We start from the raw sequence: 25,095 nt of genomic DNA, 5'->3' as shown, positions 1-25,095 counted from the left end.
TCTGTCAAATCTGCCTATTTACAGACATCATCTAGGTGACAAGAAATGCCACCCCTCCAAATCTTGTGCAGACCTGATATAAAATGGCTGAGATACATACCCTTTAACTCTAGAAGAAGGGAAGGAAAGATTGTGCCGCCAAGTCAGTGTTGACACCTGGCAACCACAGAGTCATGTGGTTTTCCTGGTAAAATACAGGGGTAGTTTACCATTGCACAGTATGAGATGATGCCTTTCAGCACCTTCTTATATCGCTGCTGCACAATATAGGAATCTTCCATATTCTGGGAAACATACCAGCCCGGATTCGAACCAACAGCCTCCTGCTCTCTAGGCAGGTTGCTCCCCCGCTGCGCCATTAGGTGGCCTTAACTCTAGAAAACAACTGCTTATTATTTGTTTGCCATCAGATAACATCTTTATAATTTTTAATAGCCCTTTAATTTTTGAGATATATGCTGAAGCATAATCCTTTATTGTTTTGGAAAAAAATCTGTCCAGTATTTCCTGAGTTGGGCACTTAATAATGATTTTGCCTAGTGAGGGTTCTGAAGCTGAAGCAAATCCTGCCAGGTTCTAAAAAGTGACATCCTGGTTCTGTACTTAGCTGTTTGTCAAGGAGACTCTAGGAGCACTCTGAGATTTGTATATTGAAACAAACATTACCTTCCCCCTCCTTGATGGGCTTTTCTTTTTCCCTCCGCAGAGGCAGCAGCAAGGTGACAAGGGGCCTTTTGAGAGCATGCAAAGTGGGGTGAAAATTGGCTTAGGAGAGAATGTGAGGTGGTGTTGGGCCTTTCAAGAGCACATGAGGCAATGGCCTTTGAACATGAATGTTCTGCCTCAAAGATATACTGTCTCTGAATATGGAAGCTCCACTTAGCCAGAGCTACTGCTAAACATCCCTTTCCCACAATGGCCAATCAGATATTAATTTTAAAAACCCTGCAAATTCAGTCACCCTGATGCCTTGTAGAGAAGCATCAGGCAGAAATCCATCAGGGTTATCTCTAGTAAATGATTGGGCAATCTGCACCTGGTGAATTTCTGCCCATATGCATCCCCAGTCCAATCTCGAGCTGAAAGACCAAGGCAAAATGTGGGTATGTGGAGCCTCATTTCTAAAGCAGCATAATATATGAGGCTGTAAAGTATTTATAGTTTATATTTATTTATTTATCATATTTATATACCGCCTGATATATACATCTCTAGCTGGTGTACATAATCCAAATTACAATATAAAAATAAAACACTGTTCACGAGTTTGGTTGTGTTTTTTTAGGTAGATTGCATACCTGCCAACATGTCCCTATTTCCTGACTCACCTGAATGAGAAAATAGGGGCATGTTGGCAGGTATGAGATTGTTTACAAGTCAGCAGTGAGTTACATAATATTTAGTTTTAAAAACAGGCAGATGTCCTTGCAAAAATGATAATAATTTGGCAGGATCTCAGTGGCTTTTGAAGAGCCTGGGGAGAGGGAGGGCAGGGGAGACACTCTGGCATCCCAAGAGCCTCATACACACAACCAGAGTTCCATGTGTGTACCTGAGCTTCCTCAATTTCCTCCTTTCAGTTTACTCCTGTACTGTGTCAGAATTGGTCCCTGTTATTTATCAAGTTCTAGGAATGACTTGTTAGACAATGCAGTGGATTATAGTTAGAGGGGAAGCCTCAAAGCCCTGCTGAATATTTCTGATGATATTTGGACATAGCAATGGGCTGAACTAACTAGTACTTCTGCAAACAAAATAAGTTTCATTTGCTCAAGGTGGAGGTGCAACTTTAACTAATCCTCCTCTTCCCACTGCTGCCTCCTGTGTCCCTCCATCTCCTCCTGAGGGTCCCCCAATTCTCAGGTACATATTCTCAGGGGGATACAGAGGGAAGGGGGATCAGTAAAAAATCACACACACACTGATAACCTGTGCAGAAATACTAGCATATTTATAAGCAGCAGTAAATGTAGTGAAGGGAAAGGTACATCTCAGACAAGGGATGAGGAAAGTCACTGGGAAACATTAATGAGGAACTGAAAAAATGAGAGCTGCATGAGATTCAGCTTTGGACAGAGTCCTTGAACTGGGCAATCTGGCTAGATGTTTAGGGAAGGCTGGGGAGAACCAGACTATGTGGCCAAGAGAGTGGTCTTGGCCTTCAGGGGGTAAATGACTACTGCTGATTGCCTTATTCAGGCACTGCAGGGACCTCCTTGTGTGTAACCTAGTATGGCTCTTCAGAATATTATGCACTACTCTGAGTACTGGTTGGCTCGGAGATATCAGTTATCCTTAGCTGTTCATGCTCCTAATGTGCATGGAATTAGTTAAAGTGAAGGGAACCACAAAAACATGTACTCTCTGCACAGCCCCTGGTGGCGCAGTGGATGAGCCCCTGGTGGCGCAGTGGTAAAACTGCCGCCCTGTAACCAGAAGGTTACAAGTTTGATCCTGACCAGGGGCTCAAGGTTGACTCAGCCTTCCATCCTTCCGAGGTTGGTAAAATGAGTACCCAGAATGTTGGGGGGCAATATGCTAAATCATTGTAAACCGCTTAGAGAGCTTCCAGTTATAGAGCGGTATATAAATGTAAGTGCTATTGCTAAGTGCTATGTTGTGTGCTCAGAATAAAATATGCAAATTAGTTTTAATGTATACACTTTCTCAAGTATTTTAATTGCAGTAATGCTTGTCACATAATCTGGATTTCTTTTTTTGTAAGGGCTACAGAGAATAACTGTGTATACAAAAGGGGATTTGATATAAGCAGATCATCAGTCCTCTCCTATGCTGTGCTGCTGCCCCTCATTTTAATAATTACTATTTATTATCATTTAGAATATTCTCTTTCAACAACAAAAAGTGCTCTCAAAGCAGTTTACAAAACAAGATGGTTCTGTATTCCAAAGGGGCTCATCATTTAAAAATCTTATAACATTTGACTGGGGACTCAATTTATTAGTAGTATTTATTAGTATTTATTATCAATTTATTACTAGTATTAAGAATATTTATACACTGCTTTTCAGCAAAAAGTTCTCAAAGCAGTTTACATAGCAAAAGAACTGAGAAGATGGTTTCCTGTCCCAAAGGGGCTTGCTCTCTTAAAAAAATGGGTTTACAAGGGAGACACCAGCAACAACCACTGGGAGAGACACTGTGCTGGGATGAAGAGGGACCGCTGTTCTCCCTGCTGCTAAATATAAGAGAGCTACTTTCTGAAGTAGACATCTACACTGCCTGCTTGGATTTGAACTTCCCGAGGAAGCACTTCTGTGGTTTTCCTTCTGATTTTGTAACCAAATGATTACAAAGGATGTGCAGCTTTATGTCAGAGTTTTGCAGCCCTTAGTGGGAGGCAGGCAGTTGGCCGCATGATGATTTTTCTGCAGTGAGCATGAATCCCTAACAAGAGTCTTCTGTCAGAGAAATGGTCATAAAGGCTTCTTTTCTCCAGGAGTCTTTTTTAAGTCCAGCATATTCTGGAAGAATATTCTATTCTGTAGTCCTCTCTATCCTGTCCTCTCAAACTGCATTAAGGCCATCTCCATCACTTATAGGTTGTGTGTGTCATTGTTTAACAAAATCCAACCTTGAGAATTGTTCCTTAATGATCCTAATCACTATTTGGAAGTAAGTTTCCACTTTGAAATCAGTGGGAATATTTCTTCCAAGTAAGAATGTTTAGGATTGATGTGTGTTGGGGTAAGAGAACCATATTTCTGCCCAGTGTGTTATAGTGCAAATCTGATTTCTTTTCCTGGCCTTGTCTAATAATTCTGAATATTATTCAGACTGTATGGGGTTTTCCCTTTCTCTGTCTTTCTCTCCCCCCGCCCCTCATTTCTTAGCTCTCGAGTTCTCGTCTTTCTTATCAGCCTGCGGCCCTAGGAGTTGGATCAGCTGATTTGGGCTACCCTGTAGTCTTTGCTGGCGGCTTGAGTGCTGCACATCCGCACCAGGTATTCTTAGAGATCTGCGGCCACTAGATGTATGTGATACATCACTAACACTGTCTTGTTGGCATGCTTCTACATTCATTCATATCCCATTAGCAAATGATCTAGGGTGATAAAAAGATCACAATGCTAGCAAATGTCTAGTCTCACACTGCTCTTTGGATTCACATGGTGAGATTTTAATGAGCGTTCTTTGTAGGGGTGAAGGTGCTACCGTCAAATAAACAGAGCCCCTTGTTTACAGAAGCGTAGTTGCACTGACACAAAGGTAGAATGTCTTCTTTTACTGTATCTAAAGCCTACTATGTGTCAGTTGCATGAGTGTGCTTACTGATATAATGACAATTTTCAGGGGTTCATCTCCGTGGCCACCTCAGAATTTAATTTCTTCTGCATGGATACTCACCAAAATCTGAGCCTGAGCATTTCCTAGAAGTGCTGTGAAACCTTCTTGTTTGAGTTGACTCTTGGTGGCTTGGATTATTTTGGATGATGCCCAGGAAACCTGGAGGAATGTGTTTTTTAATATATTTAGATTACAAGGGGCAGTGTCTGGGTGACTTATAGTTCTAAATTGTTTGTAAATTTAGAGAAAATTTCTCCCTAAGAATGGAGCAAGTCACACATCCAAATAAATTGAAGTAAAAGCAAGGGAAAGTAACCATTAACAAGACGATAAACAAAACTGAAAATGTCCTTCCCCTTGTTGCTGTCTAAAGATTATGCTCATTACTTGTAGCATACAGTCAGAACTGAGCTACCATGCTTGACATATGGGGATCATTCCAGCTCTGCCTCTTAAAAATAACCTTGAAGGCTCCCCATCAACAGCTGGAGGGGATCACTTCCTAAGAGGCCAGAATCCTTCCTGCTGGGAATAACACAAGGAGATTCTCCAGAAGAAACTTAACATTTTTAATCTATACAACCACGGCGGCTAGAATAGTATGTGTGCAGAAATGGAAAGATAATAAAATGCCCTCAAAAGAAGATTGGTTGATAAAAATTTTGGAATACACTGAGATGGCAAAACTTACAGCACTCATAAGGGATGAAAACTTGGAATGTTTTAAAGAAGATTGGGAGCCATTCTTACTTTATTTAAAGAACTATTTTTCAAATATGGACCTTTCAGCAGGGTTTGAAATTTAGTAATAACAGCTGGTTGGGTAGGGTAGAATCGAGTTTGCAATGTGAACTATATGTCTTTTGAATTATTATAGCAATGGTAGATTTGTAGAGCTAATATGAACCGCGCAGATTGGTGAGCGGGAAGTCAGTATTTACTTAATTAAATGTAATTTGATTGTTAAGATATTGTAAAAACCAATAAAAAATTTTAAAATGCAAAAAAACCAGCTGGAGGGGATCACTGTCAGAGACGGAGGAAAGGTGGTGCCACTGGCCAGCTGTCTCTGCCTATTCTTTATTTCTAGCTCTCTCGTGCCCTTCTTATGCTCTTCTTAGCAGCTAATTGCTCCTGTTCCTCCTCTTCTCAACTTCACTACATGTTTGACTGTGATCCTCTCTGCTTGCTTTGCCTGTTTGTTGGGAGCTCTCAGAGTTCATAATAGGCAAAGCTGGGTTGCTTCTCACATGTTGAGCCCAGCTGTCAGTCATGTACCTGTCACTGAGAGCCAGGCAATTGCACCCTTGAAAATAATTAAACTCCTTCAGCCGTTCATTCTGTGTGCTGATGGTACTAGGGTTTTTTTCCTTAGCAATTCTAAAGAACCATTACTTTTTAAAAGGTTTCTAGATAAATGTGGCTGTATCTCGGGCTATCACATTAATAGGCATAAATCAGAAATAATGGGGATCAATATAAGGAGGCATTAAAACAAATTATTAGGTAGTTTTATGCTAAATGGAAATATAAAGGTATGAGATATTTGGGAATAAAATTTTCTACCAATATTAAACAATTAATAAAAGATAATATTGATCCCTTGGTAATTAACATGCAGATGAAAATGGCACATTGCAACAAATTAAATTTATTATGGAAGAGAAGAATTGCAGCAATTAAAATTAATATATTGCCAGTATTCTTTTTTTTCTTTTTCTTCTTCTTCTAAACATACTGCTCAAGGATCTATAGCTCTGAGGGAAGCATTCACGCTGTTTGAGAGTCACTCCAGAGCACAGTTTGCAAAGTCTGAGTCAGTGTGGCCAATTACTGCATCACTTTTTTATATTACAAAGATTTTGCAGTTGTCAAAAGGGTGTCAGACTGTTCTGAGAACAAGCTGAGCGTGTTGCTTATGAAAGGTTATGAAATAGAAAGACGGGAAGGGTTTTTTGGATTATAATGAGCTTCGGCATTGCATAACATGTCAGTTGGTTTCTGCATATGCAGGTTTGTAAGCTACTGACAATTGTTTCCCGACAATCAGATGTAAGCTGAAAGGTATCTATGTTTGAAATGTTACTAATGCCAAGAAATGCATGTAAAGAGCCATTATAGACGATACATGGAATCTTGTAAATGATTATGATTACAATACATTTAGACAAAAGCGGGATAAAAAGATACATGAACTAGAAAAATCGAACCATATATGCCAACGGGAAGCACACATTTCACCAAATATATCAGTCAAAGAAAATTATATCAAGATATTACTACAATGGTATTATGTGCCTCTCAGAATTAAGTTTATGCATCCAACAGCAGGGGTCGACTACTGGAGAAGCAAACATAAGAACAGCCCTGGATCAGGCCCAAGTCCCATCTAGTCCAGCATCCTGTTTCACACAGTGGCCCACCAGATGTCGCTGGAAGCCTACAGGCAGGAGTTGAGGGCATTCCTAATGTAACTGGTACTCAGAGGCATCCTGCCTTTAAGGCTGGAGGTGGCCTATAGCCTTCCAACTATAGCCGTTGATAGACCTCTCCTCCATGAAGTTAGCCAAACCCCTCTGAAAGCCATCCAGGTTGTTAGCTATCACCACATCTTGCGGCAGAAAGTTCTACAAGTTGATTATGCGTTGTGTGAAAAAGTATCTCCGTTTGCTGGTCCTAAATTTCCTGGCCATAAATTTCATGGGATGACCCCTGGTTCTAGTGTTATGTGAGAGGGAGAAGAATTTCTCTCTGTCCATTTCTCTACACCATGCATGATTTTATAGACCTCTGTCATGTCTCCCCGCAGTCGTTTTTTTTCTAAACTAAATAGCCCCAGGTGTTGTAGCCTTGCCTCATAAGAAAGGTGCTCTAGGCCCCTGATCATCTTGGTTGCCTTTCTGTACCTTCTCCAGTTCTGCAATGTCCTTTTTTAGATGTGGTGACCAGAATTGTCCATAGTACTCCAGGTGTGGCCACACCATAGTTTTGTATAAGGGCATTATAATATTAGCAGTTTTATTTTCAATCCCCTTCCTAATGATCCCTAGCATGGAATTGGCCTTTTTCACAGCTGCCGCACATTGAGTTGACACTTTCAACGAGCTGTCCAACACGACCCCAAGATCCCTCTCCTGGTCAGTCACCAACAGCTCAGCAGAGGGGAAAAATCTAGGGAAAATAGCGCCTAGGGCAAACACTGAAATTGCGCCCCCTGTCCAAACATCTGACACCCATCTTTCAGAGAACTTTACCATAATATCAGCTGAAAAATACAAGTCAGGCTCATTAATCTATTAATATTTCAAAAACTATTTAGCAGTGGACTTAGCCAGACCAAAAAAATACTGGAAAACTACAAATTTCAGTATGCTGGGGCTCATGAAATACCCAAATACTATGTGGCGGTGTACTTGGAAAACTAAACAGAAGGGGCTGTCTAATTCTCTACTATGCATCATAGCATCACCATTACATACGTTTTAAAAATAAATGGAGAATTTGACTTTTCCCAGATACTCTTAAAATAATGAAAGGATATGCAGAGTAAACTGTGTCACCACTGCTTGGAATATATCCTAGCATTTCAGAAAGACAGTTAAAATGAGAGAAAGAGAGCAAGAAACTCCCAGTGGGCCTTCATACTCAGGATTTCACACTGATTCAAAGACAAACTCACCATTAATAGCCATATTATTAAGACATCACATTTAACTCACTTATCACAAGAAGCAAAGTAAGAGCAAATGAATACAATCCTAGCTCATAAGCTTCAGCTCAGTATTCACAAGCCCTGATTCTCTGTACATAGTGCCAATCTGAATATGTGTACAGTGTCTTATATTATATTAATTTTTTTAAAAAAATTACCTGTAGCCCCTTTGGGGTGCTTCCTAAAGGCTGGGGGGGGGTTCTGCAAAGGTCCTCCTTCCCCCCACTGGCCTCTAGGGCCTTGCAGGGACCATTTGAGCATGTGCAGTGGCCATTTTTAAAAATAATCTTTTAAAAAAGAAGGCTGCTCAAAACAAAATAGTCACTGCGCATGTTCAAATGGCCTCTGCAAGGCCTGGCATGACCTAGGGCCTCACAGAGGCCATTTGAGCATACATGGTGGCCATTTTGTTTTTGGCAGCCATTTGTTTTTTAATTTTTTGATTTTACAAAATGGCGCCCCCCTTCAAGTGGCACCCGGGGCACGTGCCCTGCCTGCCCTACCCTAGATACGCCCCTGAAGCTCAGATCCCATCAACGTATAGTTGAAGTTGGGGTTTTTCATCCCAATGTGCATCACTTTACACTTGCCAACACTGAACCGCATTTGTTCGCCCACTCACCCGGTTTGGAGAGATCCTTTTGGAGCTCCTCACAATCCGTTTTGGATTTCACTACCCGAAAGTTTGGTATCATCTGCAAATTTGGCCACCTCGCTGCTTACCCCTACTTCTAGATCATATATGAATACATTAAAAAGCACCGGTCCCAGTACAGATCCCTGAGGGACCCCACTTCTTACTTCCCTCCATTGTGAAAACTCTAAATTTATTCCTACCATCTGTTTTCTGCCCTTTAACCAGTTAGCAATCCGCACATGTACTTGTCCCCTTATCACATGACTGCTGAGTTTTCTCAGAAGTCTTTGATGAGGAACTTTGTCAAAAGCTTTTTGGAAGTCCAGGTATACTATGTCACCTGGATCACCTGGATCCACACACTTGTTGACACTCTCAAAGAACTCCAAAAAGTTTGTGAGGCAAGATTTACCTTTGCAGAAGCCATGCTGGTTCTCTCCCAGCAGGGCTTGTTTTTCTATGTGCTTGACAATTTTATCCTTGAGAATGCTTTCCATCAATTTGCCTGGAATGGACGTTAAGCTAATCGGCCTCTAATTTCCCAGATCACCCCTGGATCCCTTTTTGAAAATCGGTGTTACGTTGGCTACTTTCCAGGCCTCTGGTACAGAGCCCGATTGCAGGTATAAGATGTATATTTTAGCAAGGAGGTCAGCAATTTCACATTTGAGTTCTTTGAGTACTCTTGGATGGATGCCATCTGTCCCTGGCGATTTGCTAGTTTTCAGTTTTTCCAGTCAGTTTAGATCATCTCTTGTCACTTCTATCTGACTCAGTTCTTTAGCCTCCATCCTCGAAAAGCCTCGTTCAGGAACAAGTATTTGCTCAGTATCCTCTGCCGTGAAGACAAACGCAAAGAACTCACTGAGCTTCTCTGCAACTTCCATATGCTCGTTAATAATACCTTTCACTCCCTCATAGTCTAATGGTCCATCCGCATCCCTGGCAGTTTTCCTGCTTCTGATGTATTTAAAAGGAGGTCAGCAATTTCACTTTTGTGTTCTCTGAGGACTCTTGAATGGATGCCATCCAGCCCTGGAGATTTGCTAGTTTTCAGTTTTTCCAGACAGTTTAGAACATCATCTCTTGTCATTTCTATCTGCCTCAGTTCTTTAGCCTCTATCCCCAAAAAGCCTGGTTCAGGAACAGGTATATGATCAGTATCCTCTGCCGTGAAGACAAATGCAAATAACTCATTGAGCTTCTCTGCAACCTCCATATGCTCGTTAATAATTCCTTTCACTCTGTCATTGTCTAATGGTCCATCTCCCTCCCTGGCAGTTTTCCTGCTTCTGATGTATTTAAATAAATTTTTGTTATCCCCCTTGATGCTTTTAGCTAAGTATTCCTCAAACTTTCTTTTTGCTTCCCTTATTGTCACCTTGCATTTCTTTTGCCAGAGTTCCTTTCTGTTCTCTTCATTTGGACAAGCCTTCCAATTTCTGAAGGAAGTCTTCTTCCCTTTTATGGTTTCCTTGACATTACCTGTTATCCATGCTGGCATCCTCCTGGACTTAGTGGTACCTTTCCTCCCTTTGGGTATAGAATCTAACTGGGCTTCTAGTATTGTGGTTTTGAGTAAACTCCATGCATTCTGGAGTGAAGTGACTCTCCTGATTTTCCCTTTCAGCCTTCTTTTCACCATACTCCTCATTTTGGAGAAGTTTCCTCTTCTGAAAGTCAAAGTGTCTGTGTTAGACTTCCTTGGGGATTCTCTCCCCACATGTATGCTGAATTTGATTGCATTATGGTCACTGTTCCCTACATCACGCACCAGGTCCAGGGTGTCACTCAGGATTAAGTCCAAGGTCACCTTCTCTCTGGTTGGTTCCAAGACCAACTGTTCTAGTGCACAGTCATTCAGCATATCTAGAAATGTGACCTCTTTGTCATTACCTGACTGTGAATTTACTCAGTCTATATGTGGGTAATTGAGTCACCCATTATTACTGCCTGGCCTCTCCTTGATGCCTCTCTGATTTCCTGCTGCAACTCCCAGTCACTGTCTGCATTTTGATCTGGAGGGCGAAAGCATGTCCCCAGTAGCACATTTCCTTTCAGGCCTTGTATTGTCACCCACAGGGTTTCTGTGGAGGAATCCGGTCCACCTAGGTTATCTAGTTTGTTGGATTCTGTCCCTTCTTTAACATATACTGTGCTTCTCCACCTCCAAGGCACCCCTCCCTGTCCTTTCTCTTGAGTTTATATCCAGGGATAACAGTGTCCCACTGGTTCTCACAGTTCCACCATGTCTCTGTTACGCCCACTATATCTATTTCTGTGTTAGCAGCCAAGCACTCCAGCTCACCCATCTTGGCTCGGAGGCGTCTGGCATTGGCATATAAGCACCTATATGCTGAATCTCTTCCCTGGTATCTGCTATCTTTCTTTTGACGCTTTGACCAGCTGGCACAGCCTTCTGTCTGCTCTTTATGTGGTTCTGCTCTGTCCCCTTCTGTTTTATCTGAATCCTTTGCACCCTCGCACTTTAAAGGAAGGCATTTGCCGAACCGGATACTGCCCAGCTCCTGGTGACTCTTCCCCAGGCGTCATTTTAAAAGCTGCTCTGCAACCTTTTTTTTATTTTAATAGCAATAGCAATAGCACTTACATTTATATACCGCTCTATAGCCGGAGCTCTCTAAGCGGTTTACAATGATTTAGCATATTGCCCCCAACATTCTGGGTACTCATTTTACCGACCTCGGAAGGATGGAAGGCTGAGTCAACCTTGAGCCCCTGGTCAGGATCGAACTTGTAACCTTCTGGTTACAGGGCGGCAGTTTTACCACTACGCCACCAGGGGCTCCTCAGTCTGGTTCCATCTTGGTTCAAGTGCAGCCCGTCCCTTTTGTACAGGCCTTGCTTGCCCCAAAATGTATCCCAGTGCCTAACAAATCTAAACCCCTCCTCCCAGCACCAACATGTCATCCACGCATTGAAACCTCTCAACCCTGCCTGTCTCACTCACTTTACCTGCTCATGGAACAGGTAGCATTTCTGAGAATGCTACCTTGGGGGTCCTGGACTTCAATATGCTACCTATCAGCCTAAATTTGGCTTCCGGGACCTCCCAACTACATTTCCCCACATCATTGGTGCCGACGTGCACCACAACAGCTATCTCCTCCCCAGCACTGCCTAAGAGTCTGTCTGGATGCTGCATTATGTCTGCAACCTTCACACCAGACAGGCAATGCAGGATTTCTTCATGTATGGTGAAACTGCAAGGTGGATCAGCTTTCTGGACAAGGGAGAGACAAAATATTTCTGATATCACAGATGATAAGCTTGTAACACATCCACAATGTTTTCTGCTTAATGATATAAGAAGTTCAGTAAGAAAGAGCATTAGATGGTTTGTCACAGCCCTAGCTGCCGTGATATTGCTGACAGCTAACTACTGGAAATCATGTTCAATTCCTGTCCTTGAGGAATGACACTGTAAAATTTGGTGGATAAAGATATAAGAATGGCATAATTTTTAACGTTGTTAATGTTTTAATTTGCGCTGTTTTATTGTAAACCACCCAGAGATGTGAGTTTTGGGTGCTATATAAATATGCTAAATAAATAATGCAAGAATTGAGTTTTCAAAAGAATTGGTACAAATTTATAATGTTTTAGAGTAGAAGCTACAGTTGTGAAAATTTAAATATGTGGGTTTATTTTAAATTATAATTTACAATTCAGATGAGGTTACAGTTACAGTGAGGGAAATAAGTATTTGATCCCCTGCTGATTTTGTCCGTTTGCCCTCTGACACAGAAATGACCAGGCTATAATTGGAATGGTAGGTTTATTGTAGCTGTGAGAGACAGAATAACAACAAACAAACCCTCAAAAGCCCAGTGCCCAAAAGTCAGCGATGGATTTGCATTGTAGTGAGGGAAATAAGTATTCGATCCCCTATCAACCAGAAAGATTTCAGGCTCCCAGGTGTCTTTTCACTATATGCAGGTAACAAGCTGAGATGAGGAACACCCTCTGTAAGGGAGTGCTCCTAATCCCAGCTTGTTACATTACCTGTATAAAAGACACCTGTCCATAGAAGCAAGCAATCACTCAGCTTCCAAACTCACCACCATGCCCAAGACCAAAGAGCTGTTGAAGGATGTCAGGGACAAGGTTGAGGACCTGCACAAGGCTGGACTGGGCTACAAGACTATCGCCAAGCAGCTTGGTGAGAAGGTGACTACAGTTGGCACGATAACTCGCAAATGGAAGAAACACAAAATAACTGTCAATCTCCCTCGGTCTGGGGCTCCATGCAAGATCTCACCTCGTGGAGTTGCAATGATCATGAGAACGGTGACAAAGCAGCCCAGAACTACACGGGGGGAACTTGTCAATGATCTCAGGGCAGCTGGAACCATAGTCACCAAGAAAACAATTGGTAACACACTACGCTGTGAAGGACTGAGATCTTGCAGTGCCCACAAGGTCCCCCTGCTCAAGGCAGCATATGTACAGGCCCGTCTGCAGTTTGCCAATGCACATCTGAATGATCCAGAGGAGAACTGGGCGAAAGTGTTGTGGTCAGATGAGACCAAAATCGAGCTCTTTGGCATCAACTCAACTCGCTGTGTGTGGAGGAGGAGGAATGCTGCCTATGAGCCCAAGAACACCATCCCCACCATCAAACATGGAGGTGGACACATTATGCTTTGGGGGTGTTTTTCTGCTAAGGGGACAGGACACCTTCACTGCATCGAAGGGACGATGGATGGGACCATGTACTGTCAGATCTTGGGTGAGCACCTCCTTCCCTCAGCCAGGGCATTGAGAATGGGTCATGGATGGGTATTCCAGCATGACAATGACCCAAAACACACAGCCAAGGCAACAAAGGAGTGGCTCAAGAAGAAGCACATGAAGGTCCTGGAGTGGCCCAGCCAGTCTCCAGACCTTAATCCCATAGAAAATCTGTGGAGGGAGCTGAAGGTTCGGGTTGCCAAACATCAGCCTCGAAACCTTTCTGACTTGGAGAGGATCTGCAAAGAGGAGTGGGACAACATCCCTCCTGGGTTGTGTGCAAACCTGGTGACCAACTACAAGAAACATCTGACCTCTGTGATTGCCAACAAGGGTCTTGCCACCAAGCACTAAGACATCTTTTGTGAAGGGATCGAATACTTATTTCCCTCACTACAATGCAAATCCATCGCTGACTTTTGGGCACTGGGCTTTTGAGGGTTTGTTTGTTGTTGTTCTGTCTCTCACAGCTACAATAAACCTACCATTCCAATTATAGCCTGGTCATTTCTGTGTCAGAGGGCAAATGTACAAAATCAGCAGGGGATCAAATACTTATTTCCCTCACTGTATAATTAACTGGGTATAGAAAATGCATTCTTTGAATATATACAGATGTTATAAATGTGTGTAATATATAATGAATATATCTATCTATCTGCATATATGGGTATTGTTGTTTTTCATAACCATTTCTTTTTTGTTTGATCGATATTAAAGAATAAGGGTATTAGCCCTTATAACATGAGTTTATAGGAGCTATCTTAATTGGCTTATTTGTCTATACTTATTTTACATTCTTCTTCCTTTTTTCTTCTTCTTTATCATAGTGTCTTGTTGAGTGATTACAAGTATACTTTTGTCCATTGTGGTTTTCCCTTTTTTGTATTTTTACTCATTCATTAACAAAAAACCAACTAAGCTCTATTGTTTATCTTCCACTGTGGTCTGTTCTTGAACTGATACTAAATTGTCAAATTTGGTGGTTCCTTTTTGCTACAGCTGATTGTCCCAGGGAAGGAGGGTGGAGTGCCTCTGATTCCTAGTCAGCCAGTGCATGGCACTCAGGCCGATCATGAGAGAATGGTGACATGTACCCTTTTTGATGGGGGCCACTACTCTGCAGTTACACCATCCAGTAGGTAGGTATTCTGCCCCTCTTAAGTTGTTCATTTTCTTATTGCAGGTTTCATATATTTGAATATAAGCTGCTTTCTCTCATTGATCAGTAATTTTGGTGGAGGTGTTAGGAAGATCGCTAGAGGGATTTTTCTCTACAAAGCAGGGAAGTTGCCAGTGAATCTTTATCCTCCCTCAAATTTGGGCATGCATAGATAGCCATGCATTTATAATAAGCTTAAAACCTTGTAGAAGAATGGGAGAAAAAATTTAATGATTGCTTGGGCATTTCCAGACAGAGCAATATTCTGTTTGAAAATTGAAGTTTTTTGCGTTTATCAACTATCCACATTTCATAACTCCCTTTTACACAGAGTCTTCACATACATCAGGAGGCTACTTGCATTGCTTACTGTCTCATTGCTCTATTTTGAAGAGCCACCCATCTGCAGGAAATCCGTGATGAAAACTGAGCTACTTTTATTATGGTAGTCTCAAAATACATCATTTTCATCACGCATTTCCCACAAATGGCCAGCAGATGGTGCTGCAAAAGAGTACATGGAGGAAGCGCAAGTACCCTGGGTGAAAGGGAGCTACATAATGTGCATAGAGAGCTGATAAAAGCAAAGAACTTTTATTTTCAAATGGAAGATTGTCGTGTCTGGAAATGCCCCTTCTTAAAACACTTTCACAGCAAAATACTTTTGCATCCATTGTCAGCCACTGGGTCCATATAGTACACTGCTTAATTAGTTCAGTTATTCTAATATTTTAAAATTACTGTTTCTTTGGATGTCTCCTGAAGGGAAGCATCCAAGGGCTACCTCACTCCATGTTACAATTTGCATGCTGAACTGACATCCACATTAGCAAGGCCTTTAAGGGGCAATGGAATTTTCCAGTGCTTTCAGAGCCCCTGATGCTATCCTCAGGAGTGCCTGGGTGGAGGTGGAGGTGGAGGTGGAGATGGAGAATATAGCCTCATAGTCAAAAACCCTACCAAGAGACACTGAAATACACATTCCTCAGGACAGACAGTAATAGTGTCACTTTACAAACACTACCACTTTCCTTGGGAGTTAAACTGAAAGAGATGATGCTTATTTGTTTATTTATTTAGCAAATTTATTGACCGCCTGACTTCCATAGACTCGAGGAGGTTTACATAAATTAAGATGACAACAAGGAAAAAAGAGAACACACACACACACACACACACACACACACACACACACACACACACCTAAAAGCCTGGCAAAATAATACATTTTCAAAAGCTTCTTAAAGGGCAGAAGGGAGGTGGCATTATGAATCTCAGGAGGCAGGGTGTTCCATAAGGAGGGTGATGTTGGTACTCCCCCCACCCCAGTCTATAGGATTAGCTTTGTGCTTAGCCCCAAGATAAGCCCTTCCAATGGGAAAAGAAATGTGATTCGAGTGTACCATGTTCTTGTCAGTTCACCACTGAAACCACAACCACTTCATTTGACTTTCCATTAAGAATGAAACTAGTATGTGCTATCAACAAAATGTCACAAAGCAGAGATCACGCTATCAATAGCTTGATTGGGGTTTCTCAGAGTATGAAGTGAACCTCCTAAATGGTACAGGCAGTTGTATGGCATAAAGTTCTTCAGACTGCACCTCCTCTCACTCGCAGCCTGATTTCTGTGCAGGCCAGAGTCAAGAGGTTAACTGAACAAAGGCTGTTTACCAAACAATGTTTCTGCATTTTGTCTTATACACACACACCTGGGAGGCTCACACCATTTTTTGTCTTGATTTGGGAAGGCTTGCTATGACAATTTCAAACTTTATTTCAAAAGGTCCTAGTTATATGAATCAGACGATCAATGTGCCATGCGAATATAGGAATGTAATTAAGAGAACATTGGGTTAAGCAACTGACCTTAAGAAATCAAAGGATTAAGAAAAATCCAGAGCATAGAAAGAAACTTTCCTAAGCACAAAGAAGCTAACAGAATAGAAAACTGTGTCCGGAAACTGCAGCTTGTGCAAAATGCGGCAGGTAGGGTTCTATCTGGAGCTGCCCGGTGTGATCATATCACACCTATTTTGAAAGAGCTGCACTGGTTACCAGTGTGTTTCCGGGTCCAATTCAAGGTGCTGGTTTTGAACTTTAAAGTCCTTAACGATTTCGGCCCGGGATACCTGAGGGGTCCGCCTGCTCCCAAGGGTTGCTGCCCACTTGATGAGATCATCTGAGGGGGCTGTGCTCCGAGTGCCGACAATGAGTGAGGCTCAGTTGTCATGCATGCGGGACAGGGCCTTCTCTGTTACTGCCCCCAGACTCTGGAATGCTCTCCCAGTGGTCATTCGCTCCTCGGATTCCATCACAATTTTTAGAAAGCTTTTAAAATCTTGGCTTTAATCCAGGCCTCTACATGATTGTTCTGTTGGTGCTTCTGTGTGTTTTTATCCATGTACAGTTTTTATGTTTGTATTTTATATATTTTAAATCAGATTTGTTTTCATATTTTTAGCTTAATACTTTTAACTGACATCTTTATTATATGTTTTTTAACTTTTGTAAACCGCCTTGGGATTGTTTTTAACGAAAGGCAGTATATAAATTTAACAATAAATAAAAATAAATAAAATAAAAACAGCCAATAAAAGAATCTTCCCAAATGTGTAACACTGGATCTATTATGCTTTTAGCTAGTGCAGAAAATACTAAAAATTTCTAAAGACAACTCTACCTCCAGTCTTTAAATATTACTGCATCAACAGTTGTATAACTGAGTACAAAGAAGCACTGGTAGATATAGTTAAGTTCTGAAATAGTATTTATGTAAAGAAAAGAGAAAAAAACATAGGAAAATATTTAACTGAAACATAGTCTTGCGATTTCTTCTCATGTAAGTTCTTCATCCCAGTGCTTGGAATGGGGCTATAAAAATAAAATAAAAAAGTCAACTGTACAATTTTTCTCTCTTTTATATCCCAGTGAGGATGCAGAAACCGTATCTAACAGCAGTGAAGGAAAGAGTGGGTCCCCACATGATCTCTTGGAGACCATCTTTGTGCGGAAGGTGGGGGCCTTTGTCAACAGGCCAGTCAACCAGGTAATTTGAGGTCACTGCTTTATGGTGGCTTCAAGATGTGCCATTTCTTCAAGAAGAAAGAAAACACAAGAAATTTCCTGTCCCTTGATACAGCAGGCAAACCCCCTGACATTCCTTACAATAAGCCATACCATGATATGTTGGCACATTATCAATTTCTCAAACCTCTAGGATCTGAATCATGATCTGTTGAGCTCCATTAGTAATGGGTTCTGCGCCTGCATGGAACTCATGGAGTACCACAGCTCCTCATGGCACTTCCGCCCCGCCCCATGTGATCATGGCTATATTTAAGGCTGGAGGAATGCCACTCCCTTAATTCCTTTTTGACCACCATATGATCGATTCCTTGGTTGCTGTGGCTCCTCGGCTAGGTTTTCTCTCAGTGTGTGAGCTATTTACGAAATTGCATTTATTGGACTGATTTCCCCAGTTAACGATCTGCAGAACAGGTTCTGACCTCGTATATGGATAATCCTAAGAAGATAGGGGAAAGACCTACAAACGCTCTTCTAAATGTAACGAAGCTGCCGTCACAGGATGGGCATGATCTATGTTTGATTTGCCTCAGAGAAGGCTATAATAACCCAGCATGTAAAATCTGCATGTCATTCTCTAAACAAACAAGGCACAACAGAGAACTTAGAAGGGCCGCCTTCTACGATGATGTTTTGAGCCCCACAACACCTTTCACATTGAAGGTGGCAGACCCTTCGGAGAAATCCTCTGGCCCAAGGTCTGCACAATCGCAATCTAAATCCTTGGTGCTGACCTTCAAATCTCCAAATCCTCTGAAGAAACCAAGGGAGAGGCTACAAGGTCCATGGAGGGCACAAGGATCCATGAAGGGCACAGCCTTCTGATCGTCCATCAATGCCGGAACTTCCGTTGATTCCGAGACAACCCTTGACATCGAGCACAACTCAACAAAAATCTACTTTGAAGCCGCCGAATTCAGAATTTACAGTGCCAAAGCCATTGACGCTGATGCTAATTTGGTGCTGTTTTTGGCACCAAACCCGTCGTCGATATCACCAGCCCATCACCCAAACCGATGACTCAGAACCTCAAACACACTCAAGCGGACACCAATACCATCTGTATGGCACCACAGATAAATGCTAATACCATCTCAATGGCACCAATAACACCAACATTGATTATCAGAACCATCCATCTGGCAAGCCATGCTGCTGCATGGCAACACATACTGTAAAATCAGATCATTGGGTCCTCAAGATAGTATCTGCAGTTTATGCTTCGGAGTTCGAGACCAAATTTCAGGGGTGTTTGCTGAGGTAAAGGAGCTGTTAGCAAAAGGGGCCATAGTCACTGTGCGATGGGGTCAATGGCAGGAAGGTTTTTAGTCTTGCTATTTCCAAATCCCCCAAACGGGCTGGAGGAATACATCCAATAATGGACTTAAGACACCTGAACAAGTTCATCCATGTGAAGAAGTATCGAATGACAGTATTGCAGGACATGTTATCTCTCCTACATCAGGAACAGTGGCTGGCAGCCCTCAACCTGAAAGATGCTTACTTTCACATTGGAATTTGGGAAATGGAAAGGAAATTCCTGAGATTCACCATAGGCAACTCCATCTATCAGTACAAGGTACTGCCGTTCAGCCTCAGCACAGCGCCACACGTCTTTACATGGCTGTGATAGTAGCTCACCTAAGGACCAGGGGATTGGCTATCTTCCCATAACCTGTCAACTGGCTTCCAGCGTCTAGGGACAGAAAGTGCGTCTAGGGCTTCTAGCGTCTAGGGACAACCCCTGCTAACTTGGCAAAGAGGCATCTTTTAATGTGGTGATTCTCTTTATTTAGCAGGGGAGAGTAACTGGCCCTATCTACCCCCAGTACAGTACTTCCAGTGACTGTTGCTGGTGTCTATCTTATGTTTCTTTTTAGATTGTGAGCCCTTTGGGGACAGGGATCCATCTTATTTATTTATTATTACTCTGTGTAAACCGCCCTGATTCATTTTTGGAAGGGTGGTGTATAAATCCAATGAATAAATTTTAAAAAAAAAGGATGCTTTCTCAGATATATCTGTTGCACCTTCTCCAACAGCTGGGCATAGAAGTAAACTGGAAGAACTCCCACCTAGATCCAGTGATGTCCATAGTCTATATAGGGGCAATTCTAGGTACTCGAGAAGGAAGGGCATGCTTACTTCAGGAAAGGTTCCAGACCATTAAGGACCTGATCCAGAATTTCAAGGACCAGCCAACTCAGTCTGCACAGCAGGTTCAGTGCCTCCTGGACTTGATGGTCTCCTGCAAAACAGCCCTTTATACACGACTAGGAATGAGGAAACTGCAACTGTGGTTCCTCTTGGTCTTTCACCCAAATTTGGACAGCCCTCTGCTAAGATTAACCATTCCTCTCCAAATCATCTGCTCTTTGCAGTGGTGGACGTTAACAGAGAACCTCTTACGAGGTGTCCCTTTCCAAACTCTGGCACGTATGATATGGATGACAACAGATGCTTCTTTAACAGGTTGGGGGAGACACTGAAATGGGAACAAGGTTCAGGAACAATGGACCTACCACCAAAAGCAGCTCTATTCAATTTCTTGGAGCTTCTAGCAGTTTTTCTATCAATGAAAGCCTTTCTACCAATGATAAGGGATCAAACAGTGCAAGTCCAGCTAGACAACACCACTGCAATTGCTTACCTGCAGACAATTGGGAACAGTCTTGAGATCCCTTTGTGCATTGAGTATCCACCTATGGCACTAGTGCATTCACAATCATGTCTATTCTCAAGCAATACACATACAGGAGACAGACAATGTGATTGCTGACAGTCTGAGTCGTATTTTCTCATGCTCAGGGCAACACGAGTGGGAGATGCATAACAAATATCTACATCCAATATTCAGAGCCTGGAAATGGCCACAAATAGATGTGTTTGTAACCTCACGGAATGCCAAATGCAAAAGCTTCTGCTCCAAAGCCGCCACGATCAACAATCTCTAGGAGATGTATTCCAATTGGACTGGACAATGGATCTACTTGTACATGTACCCTCCACTTCCTCTCTTAAGCCGAGTGGTGGCAAAGCTTCTACATCATCGAGTAGCTTGTATTCTGGAGACACACAGGTGGCCCAGGCAACCTTGGCTTCCACTGGTACTTGGACTGTCCCAACACTGATACAGAAGGCTCCCACATTACCAAGATCTTGTTAGAGGTTGTTGATTTTTACCCACAATAGGTAAAACAGCAGAGCACTTAAGGAATGAGCACACACTCCAGTTACAGAGTAGGTAGCAGAGGATGATTTGGATATTGCAGCTATTTAGAGAAAACACATGGAGATCCTTGTATGACTAAACACTAAATATTTATTGGTTAAATACACTTAGATAGCAAAGACCTATATCTAATCTAAAGGACTACATAATGGATAGGTAAGGAGAGAGAGAGAGATGTTTCCATCTGCTCTCTAGGAGGAAAGGAAGGATTGTGACTCAGCACAGGAAGTGCTGCAGAGTTAGTTCTCAGGGGACATAGAGTAGGGACAGATAGGGAGACCCTGACTGACTGTCTCTACTCCCAGTGCCCCTAGTGGTCATTAGGACAGTTGGTGCAAAAGGTTGATGCACTGGAAGTTCATCTCCAACAGATCTACTGTCACGGGAGGAAGGTCAAATGCTACATCCCGGTTTATCCACTCTTAAGACTGCAAGCATGGTGGATAGGCTTCTAAACGGGATTATGCTAAATATCCATTCAGGAAACCATCCATTCATAATAACTATGCTGGAAAGTGGAAAAGGTTTAGATCCTGCGCAGCCTCTAAAGGCTTCTCTGCATTGTCAGCATCTGTAAGACAAGTGGTTCTCTGCTTAACTACTCTCAGATTAGAAGGCCTATCTAACATATCCATCAGAGTAGACCTGGTGGCACTTTCAGCTAAACATCCAGGGTGGGATAGAAAAACAGTCTTCTCCCATCCTAGCTCCAAAAGTTCCTTGAAAGGCCCTCACAAACTTAAATCCACCAATCAGACAACCAATTGAACAGTGAAGTATCTCCTTGGTTCTCTCTTCTTTGATGGAATTGCCATTTGAACTGATGGCCACATCAAGTCTCAAACTAGTCATCCTAAAGACTGCCTTCCTGGTAGCAATCACCACTGCCCACAGAGTGAGTGAGATGACAGCTCTACACATAGACAGAACTGTTTATGAGCTTTTATCCAGAGAAGGCCTTGATGCAAAGACCATACTTTCTTTCCTAGGATAGTGACTGATTTCCATATAATCAGGACATTGTTCTTCCAACATTGTTCTTTCAGAATCCAACCACCCCTCTAGAGAGAGCACTTCACTCTCTAAACATCAGGAGGGCATTACTCTTCCATCTAGCAACAACAAAATGTATTCACAAGACAAAAAGACTATTCATTACTTACAAGGGCAAAGCGAAAGGCCAATGCATATCTAGAAAATGCTTGTCTCATTGGCTGGTTGAGCTTATTCTGCTAACTTACAAGCTACAGAAAATAGAGCCCCCATAAGGGCATATTCTACCAGGGCCTATGAGAACTCAGCGGCCCATTTATCAGGCTTGTATTTCAAGGATATCTGTAAAGTGGCAACCTAGTCATTGGAAATGTCCTTTATAAGACATTATGCTATAGTCTTGAGATCTGCAGCGGAGGCAAAGTTTGGGAGAAAAGTGCTTAAAAGGGTGTTGAATTAACTATTGCTCTCTCTTTCTATATAGCTAACTAAACACCCATTACTAATGGAGTTCAGCAGATAACAATCCAGATAAGCAGGTTGCTCACCTGTGACCGATGATCTGGTAGTGCTCTGTTGACATCCATTAGAGCCACCCGAACCTCCCCACTGCAGTAGTTCAAGTCTATTATAAAGAACTCACCTGTGACACTGCAAGGATGGATGCCTGCACCGGCAGTCGTCCAGGAACTGTGGGAGTGGCGTTCCTCCCACCTTAAATATAGCCACATAGTCATGTTGGGCGAAGTGGAAGCACCATGAGGAGCTGTGGTACTCCACTCTGAAAGAGTTCCATGTAGGCACAGAACCCATTACTAATGGATGTCAACAGATCACTACCAGATCATCAGTTACAGGTGAGCAACCTGTTTTTCAGAGTCCTTTTCATTCCGCCTCGAAGATTTCTTAGCAGCATGTTTCATGCTGGATGGAAAGTACAGCATTTTACTGAGATGCTGAGATTCTGTCTTTTGAACTTCTTCAGGTGACCATGGCCAGTTTGGACATTCCTTTTGCTATGTTTGCTCCTAAGAACATTGAACTAGAAGATAATGACCCCATGGTAAGAATTACCAGCCCTTCACAATCCTATCTTCTCAGCACTGCAAGACCCTGAATGAGCATGCCTGAGTTTTTCTGTCTGGAAAACTAACTTTTCACATCTGTTTGACTTCTTGACTTCTCATCACTTCTTCACACTAGTGTTTTAGTTAAGGAGCAAGTGATTTTCCATGGGAAATGTGTGGTAAAATATTGGGAAATGGTGTAATTTGAAGATCTTTCCCCCCAGAATTGGAATTCAGATATTGTCAAGGTTCTGATTGGGAGATAAGAAGCAACAGTTATTTACCCCAAATATGCCACCAGCTCCATAGGGTATTCTACAGCCAGCGAATGCTCAGGTAAAAAGATAAGATGCGCATTGCAACTCTGGAGCTGCTGTCCCTCTGGGTTTCAGTGCACTGACATGTGCAACTGCTTGGATGTGGATGATAATGACATCTGGAACTGCATAAATAACATATTAGAAGACTCATACAGTTCAGTTGAGGACAGTGGCTAACAAAGCACCTGTGCTGTGAGAAAAGTACTGTTGTATTTTTGCACACCAGTGCTTCTGAAGAGTTCCACACTAATGCTGTGCTGATGTTTGTGCAGCAGGGAATGCAGGGAATTTTTTATGTTTGTATTTTATATATTTTAAATCAGATTTGTTTCATATTTTTAGCTTAATATTTTTAATTGTCTTTTTTATTGCATTTTTTTAAACTTTTGTAAACCACCTTGGGATTGTTTTTAATGAAAGGCAGTATATAAATTTAACAATAAATGAATTTCAAAGGCCTCCCCTTTCCCCACAAGCAATCTATGCCATCTGAAAATATGTTTATGAGGGCTGTGCAATCCTCTGAGGATATATTTGGGTTGCACAGAGCTCTTCCGGGGAAAGGAGAAGTTATCAAAATTCCCCCCTACCCACTACATGAGCAGTGGAGCTGAATTAGTTGAACTCTTCAGAAACACTGGTTACCCTACTGCTGCTACTACTGCTGCTACAATTTATCAGTACAGTAGTAATAGTAATAGAGTAACCATTATTGGTTACCAGTAGTAGTAATAGCAGCAGCAGAGTATCGATATTACTGTATTGATACGGGTTTTCAATATTGTAGTACTCAAAACAAGCTTGCATTAAAAAAAGATATGGTGAGTCTGAATGTCAGTGAATGAGAGAAGTGACTGCTACTATAGTAAACTGGTAGTAATGTAAAACATAATTTTTTAAAAAATTCCTTTACTAATAAACATTATTTAGATTGCTTGAGTTGGGTTGTGTTCATTAGCTACGTTTAAAGTGTGTAACAGTGTATAGAAAAACACATTTTTAATATGTTATGACAAATTTCCCACGGAACTGACTTTTCTGACCACTTGCTTCTTGACTGGTCATATTAGTTTGACACTGATTTCTTCAACAGGTGAATCCTTCTGACTCTCCAGAAGTTGAGTCTCCTCTTCAGGGAAGCCTACACTCAGTGGGCTCCAGTGGCAGCAGCAGTGGGAACATCCATGATGATTTTGTTATGGTTGATTTTGTAAGTTCCTATAGTCCTTATATGTGCATGCGCGTACACACCCCTCTATCTATCTATCTATCTATCTATCTATCTATCTATCTATCTATCTATCTATTTATTTATTTCTATACTGCCCCAAACTTGCATCTCTGAATTATGGGATTCATGTCTCTGAATATTCTGTTTAAAAAAACAAAATACCTGAAATGTATTGAAATGGTCTGCAGAACACTGGGAGACTATGCTTTCTTTCTTTTTTCTTTTTTCTTTTTTTTTTGCAATTGCCATCCTAACTCTAGAAAACAGCCAGAGTAATGGATCCCTTGAGGAACCTGGTTGTGACTCCATTGTTGTGAATTCAGGACAGGAACCCAAAGTCTGAATGGTTGAGCCTCCTGTCTGCCAAACATAACAAATGATCACATATAATTTGTGGCACAAGTGAAGAGCCAGGTCTAAAAATGTGTTCTACAAGAGACACAGAATAGCCAGTGGGGGCAGGGGGAAGAGTGGTATTTATTATTATTGCACTATCCATGTACACAGATGCTTCCTACCAGTGTTCCCTCTAACAGGGATTCCCAGATGTTGTTGACTACAGCTCCCAGAATCCCCAAGCAAGCAGCTGAG

General features: G+C 42.0%; 1 protein-coding gene across 15 annotated transcripts in view; it reads left to right on the top strand.

Annotated features, from left to right (window-relative positions):
* ATG13 (autophagy related 13) overlaps positions 1-25,095 on the top strand; it is a 55,425-nt gene that overhangs the window by 20,812 nt on the left and 9,518 nt on the right. For 9 of the 15 annotated variants that reach the window (XM_053275472.1, XM_053275535.1, XM_053275454.1 and 6 more), the window contains 5 exons: positions 3,855-3,965; positions 14,415-14,554; positions 17,506-17,623; positions 22,872-22,949; positions 24,367-24,483. In XM_053275472.1, coding sequence (XP_053131447.1) covers positions 3,855-3,965; positions 14,415-14,554; positions 17,506-17,623; positions 22,872-22,949; positions 24,367-24,483 — 564 coding nt within the window. Of the gene's footprint in view, positions 1-706; positions 1,266-3,854; positions 3,966-4,701; positions 5,318-14,414; positions 14,555-17,505; positions 17,624-22,871; positions 22,950-24,366; positions 24,484-25,095 lie in introns of those variants that run through there. The other 6 variants (XM_053275517.1, XM_053275500.1, XM_053275526.1 and 3 more) reach the window with 4 other exon arrangements.

Source organism: Hemicordylus capensis, chromosome 1, assembly GCF_027244095.1.
Source record: "Hemicordylus capensis ecotype Gifberg chromosome 1, rHemCap1.1.pri, whole genome shotgun sequence".
Lineage (NCBI taxonomy): Eukaryota > Metazoa > Chordata > Lepidosauria > Squamata > Cordylidae > Hemicordylus > Hemicordylus capensis.
The sequence above is the reverse complement of the archived record's forward strand: the minus strand, read 5'-3'. Positions and strand labels throughout refer to the sequence as shown.